Source organism: Heptranchias perlo, chromosome 3 (assembly GCF_035084215.1).
Source record: "Heptranchias perlo isolate sHepPer1 chromosome 3, sHepPer1.hap1, whole genome shotgun sequence".
NCBI classification, from domain to species: Eukaryota; Metazoa; Chordata; class Chondrichthyes; order Hexanchiformes; family Hexanchidae; genus Heptranchias; species Heptranchias perlo.
Window position 1 is genome coordinate 47218441 of NC_090327.1, and position 17453 is coordinate 47235893.

Here is a 17453-nt window from a genome sequence, read left to right on the forward strand (position 1 = left end):
AAGAGTCAAACTGGACTCCTCCGGAGGGTCGCTGCCCTCAGCTGGACATGTATGCTCAAGCTGTCAGGAAATGCGTCAATGCCAGATTCATCAGCCGCACTCAGAAGACAGTCCAGAATGTCACCCGAGCACAACGCAACGCCATCAACGCTCTCAAGACCAACCGCAACATCGTCATCAAACCAGCGGACAAAGGAGGAGCCATAGTCATACAGAACAGACTATTGCAAAGAAGCATACCGACAACTGGACAACCAGGAACACTACAGACGGTTACCCGCAGATCCGACCAAAGAACACACCCACCAGCTCAACAAACTGATCAAGACCTTCGATCCAGACCTTCAAAGCATCCTACGCATTCTCATCCCACGTAATCCCCGCGTGGGAGACTTCTACTGCCTCCCAAAGATACACAAAGCCAACACACCCGGACGTCCCATCGTATCAGGCAACGGAACCCTGTGTGAGAACCTCTCTGGATACATCGAGGGCATCCTGAAACCCATCGTACAGGGAACCCCCAGCTTCTGTCGCGACACTACAGACTTCCTACAAAAACTCAGTACCCACGGACCAGTTGAACCAGGAACACTTCTCACCACGATGGACGTCTCGGCACTATACACCAGTATCCCCCACGATGACGGCATCGCTGCGACAGCATCAATACTCAACACCAACAACAGCCAATCTCCGGAAGCCATCCTACAACTCATCCGCTTCATCCTGGATCACAATGTCTTCACCTTCAATAACCAGTTCTTTACCCAAACACACGGAACAGCCATGGGGACCAAATTCGCACCCCAATACGCCAACATTTTCATGCACAAGTTCGAGCAGGACTTCTTCACTGCACAAGACCTCCAACCAACACTATACACCAGATACATCGACGACATTTTCTTTCTATGGACCCACGGCAAGGAATCACTAAAGAGACTACACGATAACATCAACAAGTTCCATCCCACCATCAAGCTCACCATGGACTACTCCTCAGAATCAGTTTCTTTCTTGGACACACGAATCTCCATCAAAGACGGGCACCTCAGCACCTCACTCTACCGCAAGCCCACGGACAACCTCACGATGCTCCACTTTTCCAGCTTCCACCCTAACCACGTCAAAGAGGCCATCCCCTATGGACAGGCCCTGCGAATACACAGGGTCTGCTCAGACGAGGAGGAACGCGATGGACACCTACAGACGCTGAAAGACGCCCTAGTAAGAACGGGATATGACGCTCGACTCATCGATCGACAGTTCCGACGGGCCACAGCAAAAAATCGCATAGACCTCATCAGGAGACTAACACGGGACGCAACCAACAGAGTACCCTTTGTCGTCCAGTACTTCCCCGGAGCGGAGAAACTACGCCATGTTCTCCGCAGCCTTCAACATGTCATCAATGAGGACAAACACCTCGCTATGGCCATCCCCACACCTCCACTACTCGCCTTTAAACAGCCACCCAACCTCAAACAGACCATCGTTCGCAGCAAATTACCTAGCTTTCAAGAGAACAGCGTCCACGACGCCACACAACCCTGCCACGGTAACCTCTGCAAGACATGCCAGATCATTGACACAGATACCACCATCACACGAGAGGACACCACCCACCAGGTGCATGGTTCATACTCCTGTGACTCGGCCAACGTTGTCTACCTCATACGTTGCAGGAAAGGATGCCCCAGAGCATGGTACATTGGCGAGACCATGCAGACGCTGCGACAACGGATGAACGGACACCGCGCAACAATCGCCAAACAGGAGGGTTCCCTCCCAGTCGGGGAACACTTCAGCAGTCATGGACATTCATCCACCGACCTTCGGGTAAGCGTACTCCAAGGCGGCCTTCGAGACACACGACAACGCAAAATCGTCGAGCAGAAATTGATAGCCAAGTTCCGCACCCATGAGGACGGCCTCAACCGGGATCTTGGGTTCATGTCACGCTACACGTTACCCCACCAGCGAACAAATGTTATCTGTTTTTAATATAATGGGTCATTTGCTGGCTCTCTCTGCCTTCCAGATGTTTCTGCCTCTCTCTGTTTTTTTTCTCTGTTTTTTTTTCCCTGTTTGTTTTTTTGTTGAATGTGTATTCGGGGGTTCTGCAGGTGACACCTCTCTGTCTGAACACGGTGATTGCCTTGGCAACGGGCAGTTGCAGGGGCAGTCTGTAAACACCATGTATTGTTCTATATGTATAAATGCGTAGGCTTCAAGGAGATCCTGAAACAGTTGCCTGAGGAAGGAGGAAGTCTCCGAAAGCTTGTGAATTTAAAATAAAATTGCTGGACTATAACTTGGTGTTGTAAAATTGTTTACAATTGCCTCCCCCATAAGATAGATAGAATAGACAACAATTAACACCAAAGAATGGATAAAGATGTCTGGAACAATGGGCACCCTGGTGGAGGGAGACGTTCGGGACAGATGACATCATGAGACTAACGTCATTAAGCTACGAGAAGCAACTATGCTTCAGAAAGATATATAAACTGGGACTCTGTCCGACTAACGGTAGAAGCAGTTTCTCGGGACGGTGGTGGTCCACACACCCTACGATACCAGGCCTGATCAGTTTGAAACTTCCTAAGGACAGGTTGTACCATCCTTGTTTATTTGATATAACTGTATTAGAACATTGTTATGTAAATACTTGTTGTTTGGTATAACCGCATTAAAACGTTGTCCCTGTGTCTATAATAAAGTCTGCATGTTCGGTCACACTCGGCCTGAATCATTGTGGAAGTTATCATTAAGAAGGATTAACAACCCTTGGTAAAATTAATAATATCATAATTCCAACATAACTATTGTGGCTTATTTTTAGACCCAGATTTCAATATGTTACAACTTGGGGTCAACCACTATGAGGACCTGGGAGGAGGTCTGGAGAATGTATTATAACTTTACGGTGATTAATTAAGAAAGTGAAAGATAGTTAGGTCTATATTTGCCTGTTTTCTAAAATAGGGTTAGATTATTTTGTAGCACAATCAAAATTTCAGACGCTCATGATTTTGCTGCAAATTATTTTGTTTAATTCCGTAGAGGGAACAATGCATCTGTGGTAACGCAGAGTTGCCACTTAACTCATAAATTATGAATATTTTGATTCATCGAGCTGTGCAGTGTAACAAACTTTTGAAAAATGGCACAACAAAAATGTTGAAATTTTGTTTCGCTGGCTGGGATGTGAAGACCTTGCTATCTTGCATCTTTAGAAAAATGTCATGAACTTAGTGGTCAGTACATAAATTTGTACTAAACACTAAAGGGCTGTTTCAGTGATCGGATGGTCATGGATAGGAGTGGTGCTCACAGGAACACAGGTCAGCATATTGTAGGTTTGTAGTCCTTAAGAGTGTGGTAATATGTGGCAGACTGGACAACTTGGGATCAACCACTATGACGATTTGGGAAGAGATTTGCAGGAAGTATTATGACTTGAAAAAGAGCACCAAGGTGAGGCAACACTCTTACAAACAATTGAAAGAAATGAAATGTACCAAATTGAACAAAAAGGAAGACATCAGATCATCCAATTTTATATGGAGATGAAGTACATCCACTGAGTTGCAGGACATATATTGGGAATGCAGTTAAAGCTGAGTTGTTAAAGATACAAATGAAATAAAGGCAATACTGAGCGAGGTAAATGCATGAAAGTAATACCAAGTGGCAAGCCTGTCTGTCTTAATTGCAATGCTCTTATATTTAAAAGCCAAACCTACACAGAACAAAAATGCAAGGAGCGGAGCAAGTAGTGGAAAAACCTTTAACAGCATATGAACAGAGCTACTAATGATGTTCCATATGCCATAGAGAATCAAGTGGTCTTCAGGGCATGGACATAGAACTATTCACACAGTGCCAATCATCACCATTCATACTTGCAGCTCAGACATAGACACTTCGGGCCTGATTTTAGCAGGCCTGCGGGTTTCCGGCGGGTTGGGTTTCGGGTGCGTGGCCTCCGCGCCCGGTGAAATTAGTGGGTTGCCCGCGCGATCGTAGCAGGCAATGCACTAATTGGAATCATTTACCTGCTCCTCCGGGGTCCGCACTGCTGTTCTGCGCGTCGGGCGGGCTGCGCATGCGCAGTACGATCTGTCAGCTGGAGGCTCTCTAGTTAAAGGGGCAGTCCTCCACTGACAGATGCTGCAACCAATGGAACAAATTACAGCATGGAGCAGCCCAGGGGGAAGGCTGCTCCCAGTTTAATGATGCCTCACCCCAGGTATCATCAGATGGGGTGAGGAGGAGGGGGAGGACAGAGATCTTCCACCCGGCGGGCGGGAGGAAGCGGCCTGCCTCTGCCACCAAGAAGGCCTGACTCGAGGTGGCAGAGGGGGTCACGTGCACCACCAACATATCGACCACCTGCATACAGTGCAGGAGGCGCTCCAATGACCGCAGTAGGTCAGCCACAGTGAGAACACTTACTCTTTCCCCTACACTCCGTCTGCCACAACACCGCCCCCACCCCACATCTCCTTCGGCACTGCCAACACTACTCTGTCACATCACCCCTCATACCCACTCAAACCCCATCCTCATCTTACCTGCACTTACTCACCTCGCCAGTACTCATCCCGCCACTACCACTCAACCCAATCCTCATACAATCTCATGGCTCTATCTCATACTCACCCTCTCGTGCATCTCTTTCACGGCCAGCCTCACTCAACCTGCCACTACCTGTGCTGCAGCCACAGGGCATGTTTCACATATGTGCAGTAGGCAGCATAAGGCAAATGTGTCGTGAGCATGAAGGGGATGCACAAGGGTGATGGAGGGTTTGTCATGGTTGTTACTTATATTGAATTTCTGACCAACGCACATTACATATTATATTGGCACCACTACTGCCATGTCTCCGCGAATCCTGTCTGTTGTGTGCAATAATGCCCGCTCCTGGGTATCACTATGAGGACCCACCACTGATGCCACCCATTGTGTTACTGCAGAGTAGGTGCAGGTGTATTTGCAGGGCTCTTCCGCGCAGACGACTGAGAGACATCGGCGGTGTACCCGGCTGCACCCTGGAAGGATGCGGAGGAGAAGTTGTGGAGGGCAGTGGTGACTTTGGCAGCGACAGGTAAGCAGATGGTGCTGGGGCCAGCCAGGAGCAGCTCGGCATGAAAGAGCCTGCAGATCTCCACGACTACATGTCGAGTGACTCTGAGCCTCCGTGTGCACTGCTGCTCAGAGAGGTCCAGGAAGCTGAGCCTTGGTCTGTGGACCCTGTGGCGAGGGTAGTGCCCTCTGCGACGCGTCTCTCTCTGCAGTAGCCCTCCCTCCTGCTGTACAGGTGGATGTGTCACAGCACTCTGTTGTGGAGCTCCACGTGTCAGAGGTGGACGGCGTGGATGGCGAGGCTGGTGATGCTGTTCGCCCTCCGAGGGGGTCATGACTGCAGCTACGGCGGCCCCCATCCGCAATATGTACATCTGAGGGGGTCCGCAAGGTAGGCACATGTCTCCGGACCCCGGGGTGAGTGTGCAGGTTGGTGACTTTGACCATCCGGAGGAGGGTGGTGGAGGCCACACTTTGTCCCAAGTGACAGAGCGGCCTCCTGCAATGGGTGAGGGTCTCCCCCCGCACCTGTCAAATGGACCTTTGCAGCTGCCACAGGCTGACAGCTGCAACACGTCCAGTTCAACTAGGACTGTTTCCCCCAGTGTGTGAAACAGTCCCATGTTTCCCCAAAATCACACACAGTCCCTTAATCAGGTCAGTTAATGACCTAAACAAGCGAAATAAATAACCTCGTGGCATCCCGCTGGCTTTAATTGCCTGCGGGATTCCCACCAGCGGGGGCCACGCACGCACCCCCGCACGTCATCGGGGAACCCGGAAGTGGGCAGGATCGTGGCAGGTTCCCGTCACGTGACTGGATATCGGGATTTTTGGGGTCCCCCCGCTGGAAACCCACAGGAAACCCGACGGTAAAATCGAGCCCCATGTCTTCAAGTGAGTAAGGGAGAAAACTTGAGGGGAAAAACGGGCTTGGCGTATTCTAAAATAAGCCTAAGCCTTTATGCTGGAAACTCCCTGAGAGAGCTGGGTCTGTGAGAGATTAATCCAGAGTAAGCCGCGATTATAGTTACAATCTCATTTGATTTCTTTAGACGTACTTAGGAAAGCACATTTAGATTGTTTTTGTTGGTGCTGCAAACGCATTGCCACAAAATGTTTAGTAAACTATCGTTTGGGTTTAGAAAAGTTACACCAAATCACCACGAGACAAAGGACATTCAAAATGCTAGACGTCAGCAGGAAGATCAAAAGTCAACGGAACAGGTTAGTGTACAACTAATTGACTTTTCCACTGGTTTCTGTTATTGTCACTATATAAATATCACATGTCGCTTTTTTTCTTTGTTTAATTTCTTCTTTGTAGGAAAGTAAAACAACAGAAAATGACTCCAGGAATACTGAGGGAAAAGATACAGAGATCACAATAGCTCCCACGTACACTCAGCAGAAGCAAGGTCTGGGTCATCAATAATGTCAATATGCTTAGGACCGATCTACTGCAAGAATTAAAGATAGAATCTTTGCCTTGTATGGCCATTCAGTTTAGTTCTACTTTTGATTAATTTCACCAAAATATTGAACCATTGATCTGTAGGATAAAAGGTCCATAGGCTGTTTACCGGTTTTGTCTCTGTTGGCATAATTGTAAGCAAGAAAGGTTGAAGATGTATTTCTTGAGCATAGAGGAACCTTTAGAGTAAATTAACAATTAATCTGTTTAACAAAAATGAAAAGTACTTTTATTCTAAAATAAATCATGAATACACAATTTTGCTACTCTTTTCCCACCTAATCATAGCACAGATGTGAGTTAGGAGCTATAAGTGAGTTTTGTTTCAACAACAGCAACAGGTGTCACTGTGGCAGACAATTCCTGGTGCTCACTCTTATACTCAGAATGGCGTATATTGCAGCACAAGGTGAGATTGTGATGTTTTGTTACAAATTTGACATTTTTCATAGTAAGAGTAACAGACATGAACTTAGTCTGATATTAACTGAAATTACATGAAATACACCACAGGTCTGTCAGAAACTGAAAAGAGAAGATAAGTTAATATTTCAGGTGTAGACTCTTCATCAGAACTTCTGATGAACTTCAGCCCATCTTTTCTCTTTTCGAATGCTGTTGGACCTGTTGTATATTTCTAGACTTTTCTGTTTTTATTTAAGATTTCCAGAATATGCAGGGGTTTTTTCTGTTTGTGATCTATATTGAGTTCCACTTTAGTTTAATTACAAACAATGTTTTTTAGTGAAGCAAACAGGTCCCAAAAAAATCTTCTTAAAAGCCTTACCTTCAGTATATAGCTTGTTCTAATCACTTTCATTTCTTAATTATTAAAAAAATGGGCTGATTTTCCTGCATGGAGCCTAATAGGAGCAGCACATGTGAAATGTACAGCACCTGTCTTGGCCCGGGCATATTTCTGGCATAGGCTTGCCCCCTGACAGGGCCCTGTGCTGGGACAAGAGGGAGGAGACATGTGGTTGCATTCCCGACTGACATCTTGAGGCTGGAGAACAGCAACTAAAAGGCCCCAAGTCCTGAAGATCTGCTAAGTGCGTACTTAAAAAATTTCGTACTGGGCTCCTGCTCCTGCTGGAGGGTTGCAGTGCAAGCCCTCTGCCAGCTTCTTGGGGCACATCTGCGTCTGGGCACCACATAGCCGTAACTACAGGAAAAAGTGGTGAGAGGCCAGGAATTCCCCCCTACTATTTCATTTACATGCCATCAATGGCCCTGCAGGAGCAAGCCAAGCCTTCTTTTTACTCACTTGGGAAATGAGCATTTTCAAAGATCATGAAAATCAGCTCTTATATCTTTTAGCATACACACTACACTCCCAAATCCCAGGTCACCCACTCCATCCAACATGCCAGTCCCAGGCTTCAACACCTACACTCCCTTACAGAGTCAATCTCCAACCTCCGTGAGAGTAGCAACAGGTCCTGGACAGCCTGTTCCCACCCAATCCTGGTACCTACCTTCACCCAGCTACATATTGATCACCATCCTACTGCATACCCCAGGATTTATCAATGCTATTGGGGCTACGATAATTTAGGCTGACCTATGCTCCCTTCAAATGGGGCTTTCATGCTGGGAGTACTGGATTACAGAGTTATCCCTATAGAAACTGAGTACATTACTAAAGGCACATGTGTAGAAGACATACAGAAAACAGTGGAGGCACTGAACAAATTGAACTAAGTTAAGCAAATACTACGTACTGTAGCCTATAGCAAGCAGGTAATAAATGAGACTGTTAAATGTTTTGGAGTAGACAATAATTCAATATGAAAAGTAAAAATACATTCATATCTAAAATATGTCTGAAATTGCTAAACATAAGGTTAAAAAAACCCTAGCGCAAACTATAGAATGACTTATGCACAAAAGAGTACCTTCCACATCACATCTGTGCAGAAAAAAGAAGAAAATGCAAGTTGTATTTCATGACAAACAAGAGACACAAAAATGGACAATGGTTTAATAAACTTGGTGTGAACCACAGAAAAAAGTTGCCATAAATAGACTGTGACGGGAGACAACAAATATAGTGAGACAACTGATCAAAGATAATCACATTGAACCAGTTCTGGGTGAATTCTTAATGTCAGCGTTTGTAAATTTGAGGACAATTATTTCTGCAAATATTAATTGTCCTTGTAACAACAAGAAATGTATCTTAACAGAAATTGAGACTGTAGCAGTTGATCAGAGTTAGATCAAAATGAGTGCAAGTGAAGGACCCACTGAATATTGGTGGCTGTGTACATAGGAACATAAGAACAGTATTCAACCATTCAGGCCCTCAAGCCTATTTCGCCATTCAATAAGATCATGGCTGATCTGTATCCTAACTCCATTTAACCACCTTGGCTCCATATCCCTTAATATCCATGGCTAGCAAATATCTATCAATCTCAGATTTAAAATTATTAATTGAGCTAGCATCTATTGCTCTTTGTGGGAGAGAGTTCCATACTTCTACCACTATTAGCATGAAGAAGTGTTTCCTAATTTCTCTCCTGAATGACCTGGCTCTGATTTTAAGGTTATGTCCCCTTGTCCTAGACTCCCCCACTAGAGGAAAAAGTTTCTCTCTATCCACCCTTTCAATTCCTTTCAAAATCCTAAAAACCTTAATGAAATCACTACGTAACCTACATTCCAAGGAATACAAGCTTAATTCATGTATTCTCTCCTCTTAATTTAACCCTTGCAGCCCTGGTAACATTCTGGTGAATCTGCACTGCACCCCTTCCAAGACAAAAAATCCTTTCTAAGGTGCGGTGCCCAGAACTGTACACAGTATTCCAGATGTGGCCTAACCAGGGCTTTGTATAGCTGTAGCAAAACTTCCTTCCTTCTAGATATAAAGGCTAATATTCCATTAGCCTTTTTGATTATTTTTTGTACCTGACAACTACATTTTAGTGATCTGTGTACATGGACCCCTAAATCTCTTTGGACCTCCACTGTTCCTAGGTTTTTATCATTTAAAAAATACTTGGATCTATTCATTTTTGGTCCAAAATGGATGAACTCACACTTACCTGCGCTGAAATCCATCTGCCACAGTTTTGTCCACACACTTAATCTATCAATGTCTCTTTGTAATTTTATGCTCCCGTTTACACTATTTATTGTGCCAACAATCTTTGTCATCAGCAAACTTGGATATATGGCTCTCTATTGTGTTTTCTAAGTCATTAATAAATATAGTGAATAGTTGAGGCTCCACCACAGATTCTTGTGGGACAGTCACTTCCTTCCAATTAAAATGCACACCCATTATCCCTACTCTCTGTCTTCTACTACCTAGTCAATCTCCTAACCAGGTCAATAATTTGCCTTCAATTCCATGAGCTTTAATTTTAGCTAAGTCTCTTATGTGGAACCTTACTGATTGCCTTCTGGAAGTCCAAATAAACTACATCCATAGACATTCCCCTGTCTATTACTTTAGTTACTTCCTCAAAAAATTCAATTAGATGCGTTAGACATGGCCTAATCTTTACAAATCCATGGTGGCTCTCTCTCAGCTCTACCTCACCACCACCTCTCTCAACCCCTCTACCAAGTCTGATTTGTCACGCTGCTTGTCCTCCAACTAAATATTGGGAAGACCAAATCCATTGTCCCCGCCACAAACTCCATTTCCTAGCCACCGACTCCATCCCTCTCCCAGGCCACTGTCTGAGGCTGAACCAGACCATTCGCAGCCATCTTATTTGACCCTGAGATGAGCTTCTGACTACATATCCGCCCCATCGCCAAGACCGCCTACTTCCACCTCCGTAACATTGCCCGTCTCCGCCTCTCCCTCAGCTCATCTGCTGCTGAAACCCTCATCCATGTCTTTGTTACCTCTAGACTTCACTATTCTAATGCTCTCCTGGCTGGCCTACCATCTTCCGCCAGCCATAAACTTGAGCTCATCCAAAACTCTGCTGCCCGTATCCTAACTCACACCAAGTCCCATTCACCCATCACCCCTGTGCTCCCTGACCTACATTGGCTCCCGGTCCGGCAATACCTCGATTTTAAAATTCTCATCCGTGTTTTCAAATCCCTCCACAGCCTCTGTAACCTTCTCCAGCCTTACAACCTTTCGAGATCTCTGCGCTCCTCTAATTCTGGCTTCTTGCACATCCCCGATTTTAATCACTCCACCACTGGCGGCTGTGCTTCAGCAGCTCAGGCCCTAAGCTCTGGAATTCCTTCCCTAAACCTTGCTGGCTCTCTACCAATCTCTCCTCCTTTAAGACCCTCCTTAAAACCTACCTCTTTTTTTGGTCACCTATACTAATATCTCCTTATCTGACTCAGTGTCAATTTTTTTTTGATAATGCTCCTGTGAAGCGCCTTGGGATGTTTTGCTACATTAAAGGCGCTATATAAATTAAAGTTGTTGTTGTAATCAGCTCAAATTTCTCTACGTGCTCAGTCACCCGATCGTTAATTACAGATTTCAATAACTTCCTCACAACAGATGTTAGACTAATGGGTCTATAATTTCTTGGTTTCTCTCTCTCACCTTTCTTAAATAATGGAGTTACATTTGCAATTTTCCAATCTAAAGGGACAATTCCTGAATCGAGAGAGTTTTGGAAGATTATGGCTAAAGCATCTGCAATTTCCTCACCTATTTCCTTTAAAACCCTGGGTGGAAACCATCAGGTCCTGGGGATTTGACATTCTTTAGTGCCGTTATTTTTTCTAATACTGTTTTCTTGCTTATGTTAACTTTAGTGAGTTCCAGTCCTTGATTCATTATTAGTTTCCCTGGAATGTCAGGTCTACTGTGAAGGCTGACACAAAATAATTATTCAACAAGTCTGCCTTATTTTCATTTGCAGTATTACCTGGATCTGTTTTTTAAAGGGCCCATATTACCCTTTTAATATAATTGTAAAAACTTTTTGTGTTCATCTTAATATCCCTCACACATTTCTTTTTGAATTCCCTTTTTGCAGCTCTTACTATCTTTTCTGTCTTCCTTTGCTGTTCTTTATATCTCTCCCAGTCCCCTGGATCTACACGATTCTTTGCACTTTTGTATGCTATTTCCTTTAGTGTTATGTTATCTCTCAACTCTTTTGTTGACCATGGCTGTTTTATTTGGTAAGTAGAGCTCTTGCCCCTTAGGGGTATGTACTGGTCCTGTATTAAGCTAAATTCTTTTTTGAACACTTCCCACTGTTCATCTGTAGTTTTACCCAATAACAATTTTGACCAATTTGCTATCATCAGTCTCTGTCTTATCCTGTTAAAGTTAGCTTTACCAAAATCTAGAGTCTTAGTAACTGTTTTACGTTTCTCCTTTTCAAACCTAACATTAAATTCGATCATATTATGATCACTCTTAGATAAATGTTCCCTTACTGTTAGATTATTAATTAAATGTGGCTCATTACTCATTACTAAATCTGATATGGCCTGCGCTCTTGTTGGTTCTAGAAAATATTGCTCCAGAAAACTATCTTGAATGCACAAATTCACTACCTTTCTGACTTGAGCTACTCTGCTCTTCCCAATCTATATGAAAAGCTTGCTTTTACTACAAGCCTCTCTAATCTCTGAATTAATATATGCTGCCATTTCATTGCCGCCATTCGGAGGCCTGTAGACAACTCCCATTATAGTTTAAGTCCTCTCTTGCTCTAACCATAGAGTATTTGCTGATTGCTTTCCTTTACATATATCTTTTCTTACTAATGCTCTAATTGTATCTTTAATCAATAAGGCTACCCCTCCTCCTCTTCCAGTTTACCTATTGTTTCTAAAGACCTTATAACCTGGAATATTTAACTCCCAATCATGACCAGCTTGCAGCAATGTCTCAGTAATGGCCACCATGTCATACCCTCTAAGTTGTATCGGAGCCTCTAATTCACTCAATTTATTTCTTATACTCTGTGCGTTAGTATATAAAACTCTTATTTGGGCAAGAGACCCTAACCTGTCCTTCTGCCTTGATGCTGTCTTTCTCACACTGTTTTTTTTTATTCGTTCAAGGGATGTGGGCGTTGCTGGCAAGGCCGGCATTTATTGCCCATCCCTAATTGCCCTCGAGAAGGTGGTGGTGAGCCGCCTTCTTGAACCGCTGCAGTCCATGTGGTGACGGTTCTCCCACAGTGCTGTTAGGAAGGGAGTTCCAGGATTTTGACCCAGCGACAATGAAGGACCTTTCTGATTTGTTACTCCTGTTGTAACTATTTTGGTTATTTTAGTATTCCCTTCACCTGGAGTATCTATATCACTGTTTGTGACCTGAACGCTGTTCTTATCCCTTTTTGTTATCTTTAAACTATCATTTTTACAATTGTTTCTGAATGAGTCCTCCCCCACTACCCCCCCCACCCCCCCACACCCATTTATTAGTTTAAAATCCTTTTTACCACCCTATTTATCCTTTCCACTAGGACCTTGGTCCCAGCCCAGTTCATGTACAACCTATCCCAACTGTATATCTCCCACTTGTCCCAGTACTGGTGCCATAAAATGGAATCTCTCCTTCCCACAACATTCCTTTAGCCACGTGTTCACCTTCCTGATCTGTTTTTCCCCTATGCCAATTAGCACGTGGCACGTTGAGCTGGAGCGCGAGTTAGAGACACTCTAAAACCCAAAAGGGGAGAGTGTAACTGTCAGTCAGCAGGGAGGGGGAACCTAGGGGAGGTAGAGAAGGAGGTCCTGCAGACACTGGTCCCATCCAACAGGTACAATGTACTTGATAGCTGTGAGGATAAGGAGTAAGACTGTAGGGCGGACAGCTACAATGTTGACCTAAGCACCATCGAGCAAAGGGCTGTCCAAAGGGTGGAGAAGCAGAATAGAAACAGAATAATCCTGAGATTACCACCCTTGAGGTCCTGCTTTTTAATTTAGCTCCTGACTCCTGATAGTCCCTCAGCAGGACCTCCTCCCTTTTCTTCCCTATGTCATTGGTCCTGACATGGACCATGACAACCGGATCTTCCCCCTCCTGTTTCAAATGCCTTTCCAGTCGCATCGAAATATCCCTTACCATGGCACCAGGAAGGCAACACACCCTTCGGAGCTCTCGATCGTGGCTGCAGAGGACGCTATCTATCCCTCTAATCATTGAATCTCCTGCAACTACTAAGTTTCTATTCTGCTCCTCCACCCTTTGGACAGCCCTCTGCTCAATGGTGCCTAGGTCAACATTGTAGCTGTCCGCCCTATAGTCTTTCTCCTTATCCTCACAGCTATCAAGTACATTGTAACTGTTGGATAGGACCAGAGTCTGCAGGACCTCCTTCTCTACCTCCCCTAGGTTCCCCCTCCCTGCTGACTGACTGTTACACTCTCCCCTTCCAGGTGTCACATTGTCTAACTCACGCTCCAGTTAAATGACTCTGAGCTGGAGTGACTCAAGGCAGAGATATTTCCTGCAGATGTGGCAGTCTGGGACAGTCGTGCTGTCCACAAATTCCCACATGCTACAATCCCGGCATACTGCCTGCACTGCCATTTTTAGTCTATTTATTTTTTTATTGTTAGCAGTAATTTATTTCTAGAGCTAAAAAAAAAAACCCTTGAGGTATAGTATTAATTAATTGAAGGATTAGATTGATATAAATTAATTTGTAACTAATCTGGCTTTTTATTATTTATTATTTGTGTATACCAGATATTTATTTAATGCATTTCGGAACCCTTTAATGTTGGTATCCCCTTCTTAGTTTATCCTATCCCCTTGGATCTAATTAATTAAACTGATTATTTATTTATATATTCACTTATTAACTATTTATTTAGGTTCGATATTTAAAATTAGAATGTGTATAATAAATTAAACACTTAGCTTGAGTTCCTACGGTCCCGCTGCTCCTCCCTCCGCTTTGACTGTGACGTCAATTACTCAGATTTCTCTGTGCGTTTGTTCTGCCAAGTGCTCAGCTCCCGGTTCTCCCATTCTCTTTATAGGCTCCACTCCCAAGTGCTCAGCTCCCGGTTCTCCCATTCTCTTTATAGGCTCCACTCCCAAGTGCTCAGCTCCCGGTTCTCCCATTCTCTTTATAGGCTCCACTCCCAAGTGCTCAGCTCCCGGTTCTCCCATTCTCTTTATAGGCTCCACTCCCAAGTGCTGCGGTGCTGGTTCTCCCACTCTCTCTTTTTATAGGCTCCGCTCCCGAATGCTCAGCTCCCAGTTCTCCTACTCTCTCTTTAAAGGCTCCGCTCCCGAGTGCTCAGCGCTTGGTTCTCCGGCTCTCTTTATAGGATCCACTCCCGAGTCTATACATTGTGTAGTAAAGAGAAAGAAGGGAATACTAGAAACAGCTCACCTGGAAGGTGAATTTCCTCTTTTAATGAAAAATGGGAAAATCCTTGTTTTCTCTTCAACTAAAATCCCACTAACAAAATTGCATTTTCAGAAAAATTACCTATTTCACAGTTCTAAGTTATGATTTTATTACCAAATCATTAATTATGGAGAAAAAGGATTTTCCAATTTTTGATCAGAGGTATTTTAGTGTCCCCCTGCCACATCCCACCCATATCCAATGATACATTTCTATCCGCAGTGTGGTGAGGCTAATGATGCTCTAAATTCACCTTGATTACAAAGCAGATCGAGAACATTAGGGGAAATATTGAAACCACTGTGTATGAATACATTTCTACACACAAAGTTATTCAAAAGCTATGATTATGAGTTGCTTTTTCTATCACAGACCTTCCCCAACATCAACAACAATAATTTGCAGCTTTACCTAATCCAGACAAAAGAACATCTCAGAGCACGGTACAAGGGGAAGAGGATGATGACTACTACTACTACAACAACAACAACTTGCACTTATATAGTGCCTTTAATGTAGTAAAACGTCCCAAGACGCTTCACAGGAGCGATATCAAATAGAATTTGACACCGAGTCACATAAGGAGATATTAGAACAGGTCACCAAAAGTTTGGTCAAAGAGGTAGGTTTTAAGGAGCATCTTAAAGGAGGAGAGAGAGGTAGAGAGGCAGAAAGGTTTAGGGAGGGAATTCCAGAGCTTAGAGCCTAGCTAGCTGAAGGCATGGCCGCCAATAGTGGAGTGATTAAATTCAGGGATGCGCAAGAGGCCAGAATTGGAGGAACATAGAGATCTCGAAGGTTGTAGGGCTGGAGGAGGCTACAGAGCTAGGGAAGGACAAGGCCATAGAGGGATTTGAAAACAAGGATGAGAACTTTAAAATCGAAGCATTGCCAGACCGGGAGCCAATGTAGGTCAACGACCACAGGGGCAATGGGTGAAGGGGACTTGGTGCGAGTTAGGATACGGGCAGCAGAGTTTTGGATGAGCTCAAGTTTGTGAGGGGGTGGAAGATGGGAGGCGGCTAGGACAGCATTGGAATAGCTAAGTATAGAGGTAGCAAAGACATGGATGAGGGTTTCAGCAGCAGATGAGCTGAGGCAGGGGCAGAGACTGGCAGTGTTACGGAGTTGGAAGTAGGCGGTTTTGGTGATGGAGCGGATATGAAGTCGGAAGCTCATCTCAGGGTAAAATATTACACCAAGGTTGCGAATGGTCTGGTGCAGCCTCAGACAGTGGCCAGGGAGAGGGACAGAGGGTTAGAGAACGGACTTTGTGGTGGAGCTAGAAGAAGATAGGAAAGATTAAGGGGATCTGCAAAGGCGTGGTTTTTAAGAGGCTTTTCAAGGAGGGTGAAGGGTAGGTGAACATAAGAACATAAAAAATAGGAGCCGGAGTAGGCCATATGGCCCCTCGAGCCTGCTCCGCCATTCAATCAGATCATGGCTGACCTTTGACCTCAACACCACTTTACCGCCCAATACCCATATCCCTTGTTCCCCCTAGAGTCCAAAAATCTATCCATCTCAGCCTTGAATATATTCAATGAATCAGCATCCATAGCCCTCTGGGGTAAAGAATTCCAAAGATTCACAAACTTCTGCATGAAGAAATTCCTCCTCATCTCATTCTTGAATGCCCGACCCCATATCCTGTGATTATGCTCCCTAGTTCTAGACTTTCTAGCCAGGGGAAGCAATCTCTCAGCATCTACCCTGTCAAGCCCCCTCATAATATTATATATTTGAATGAGATCACCTCTCATTCTTCTAAACTCCAGAGAGTATAGGCCCATTCTACTCAACCTCCCTTCATAGGACAACCCTCTCTTCCTAGGTAGTGGTTTTAGAAGAGAATGTTAAAGAACAGGACAGAGTAACTGAAAGACCATGCACCCATGGTGGAGTGGCAGGAGGAAGTAGGGAACAACAACAATCCAGAGTTGGAGACAGCCAACGTATAGGCTGAGAGATACAGCTGTAGAATATCTCCACTTGGGAGAAGGCTGTACTGACTATTAATGAAGTTACTAAATTATTGGCCTAAGAAGTCAGCCTGTACCTGGGAAAAATGGTAGCCAAAGTCTTCCAATGCCACTGGAGGCAGCCATTCTTGTTTGCCTCTGGCAGAGTTTTGTTTTCAGAGGTCCTAGAAACATATTGGGCAAACTCATTTATATTACAAGTCCTATCTCTAAACTGCTGTAATCTATTATGTTTATATTACTGCACTACTTCCAACGGAAAAAGTTGCTTATTGCACATGCATAGTTGATCAAAATCCACTTTTTTGGCTTTAATTTTCTGGCTGCAGTCTTTCCCCGAAGTCAGAGGAGCTGGGTCTGGCAAGGCCAGCAATGTACAAACCAAATTTCTGACCTGTAAGGCAGATTGAGAGCTCACCCAGCCAAGAGCAGAAAAAACTGGCAGCCACTGGTATCCAGCATTGCCAGCACCATCCATTTATCTTTGCCTCCAGTGACACTTTGCCTCTGAGTCCCGCTGGAGCTTGTGAGTCAGTGCTGCAGTGTAAGTGAGATGGAACCATGTGCCAC

The 17453-nt window shown here is 44.5% G+C and overlaps 1 protein-coding gene across 1 annotated transcript in view; it reads left to right on the plus strand.

Moving 5' to 3' along the window:
• The first annotated feature begins 3426 nt into the window (after positions 1–3426).
• The window catches only part of LOC137308149 (cyclic nucleotide-gated channel beta-3-like), a 194398-nt gene continuing 180371 nt past the window's right edge, over positions 3427–17453 (plus strand). The window contains 4 exon segments of the mRNA XM_067977037.1: positions 3427–3483; positions 3844–3983; positions 6243–6324; positions 6425–6515. Of these exon segments, the coding sequence (XP_067833138.1) occupies positions 3427–3483; positions 3844–3983; positions 6243–6324; positions 6425–6515 (370 nt within the window).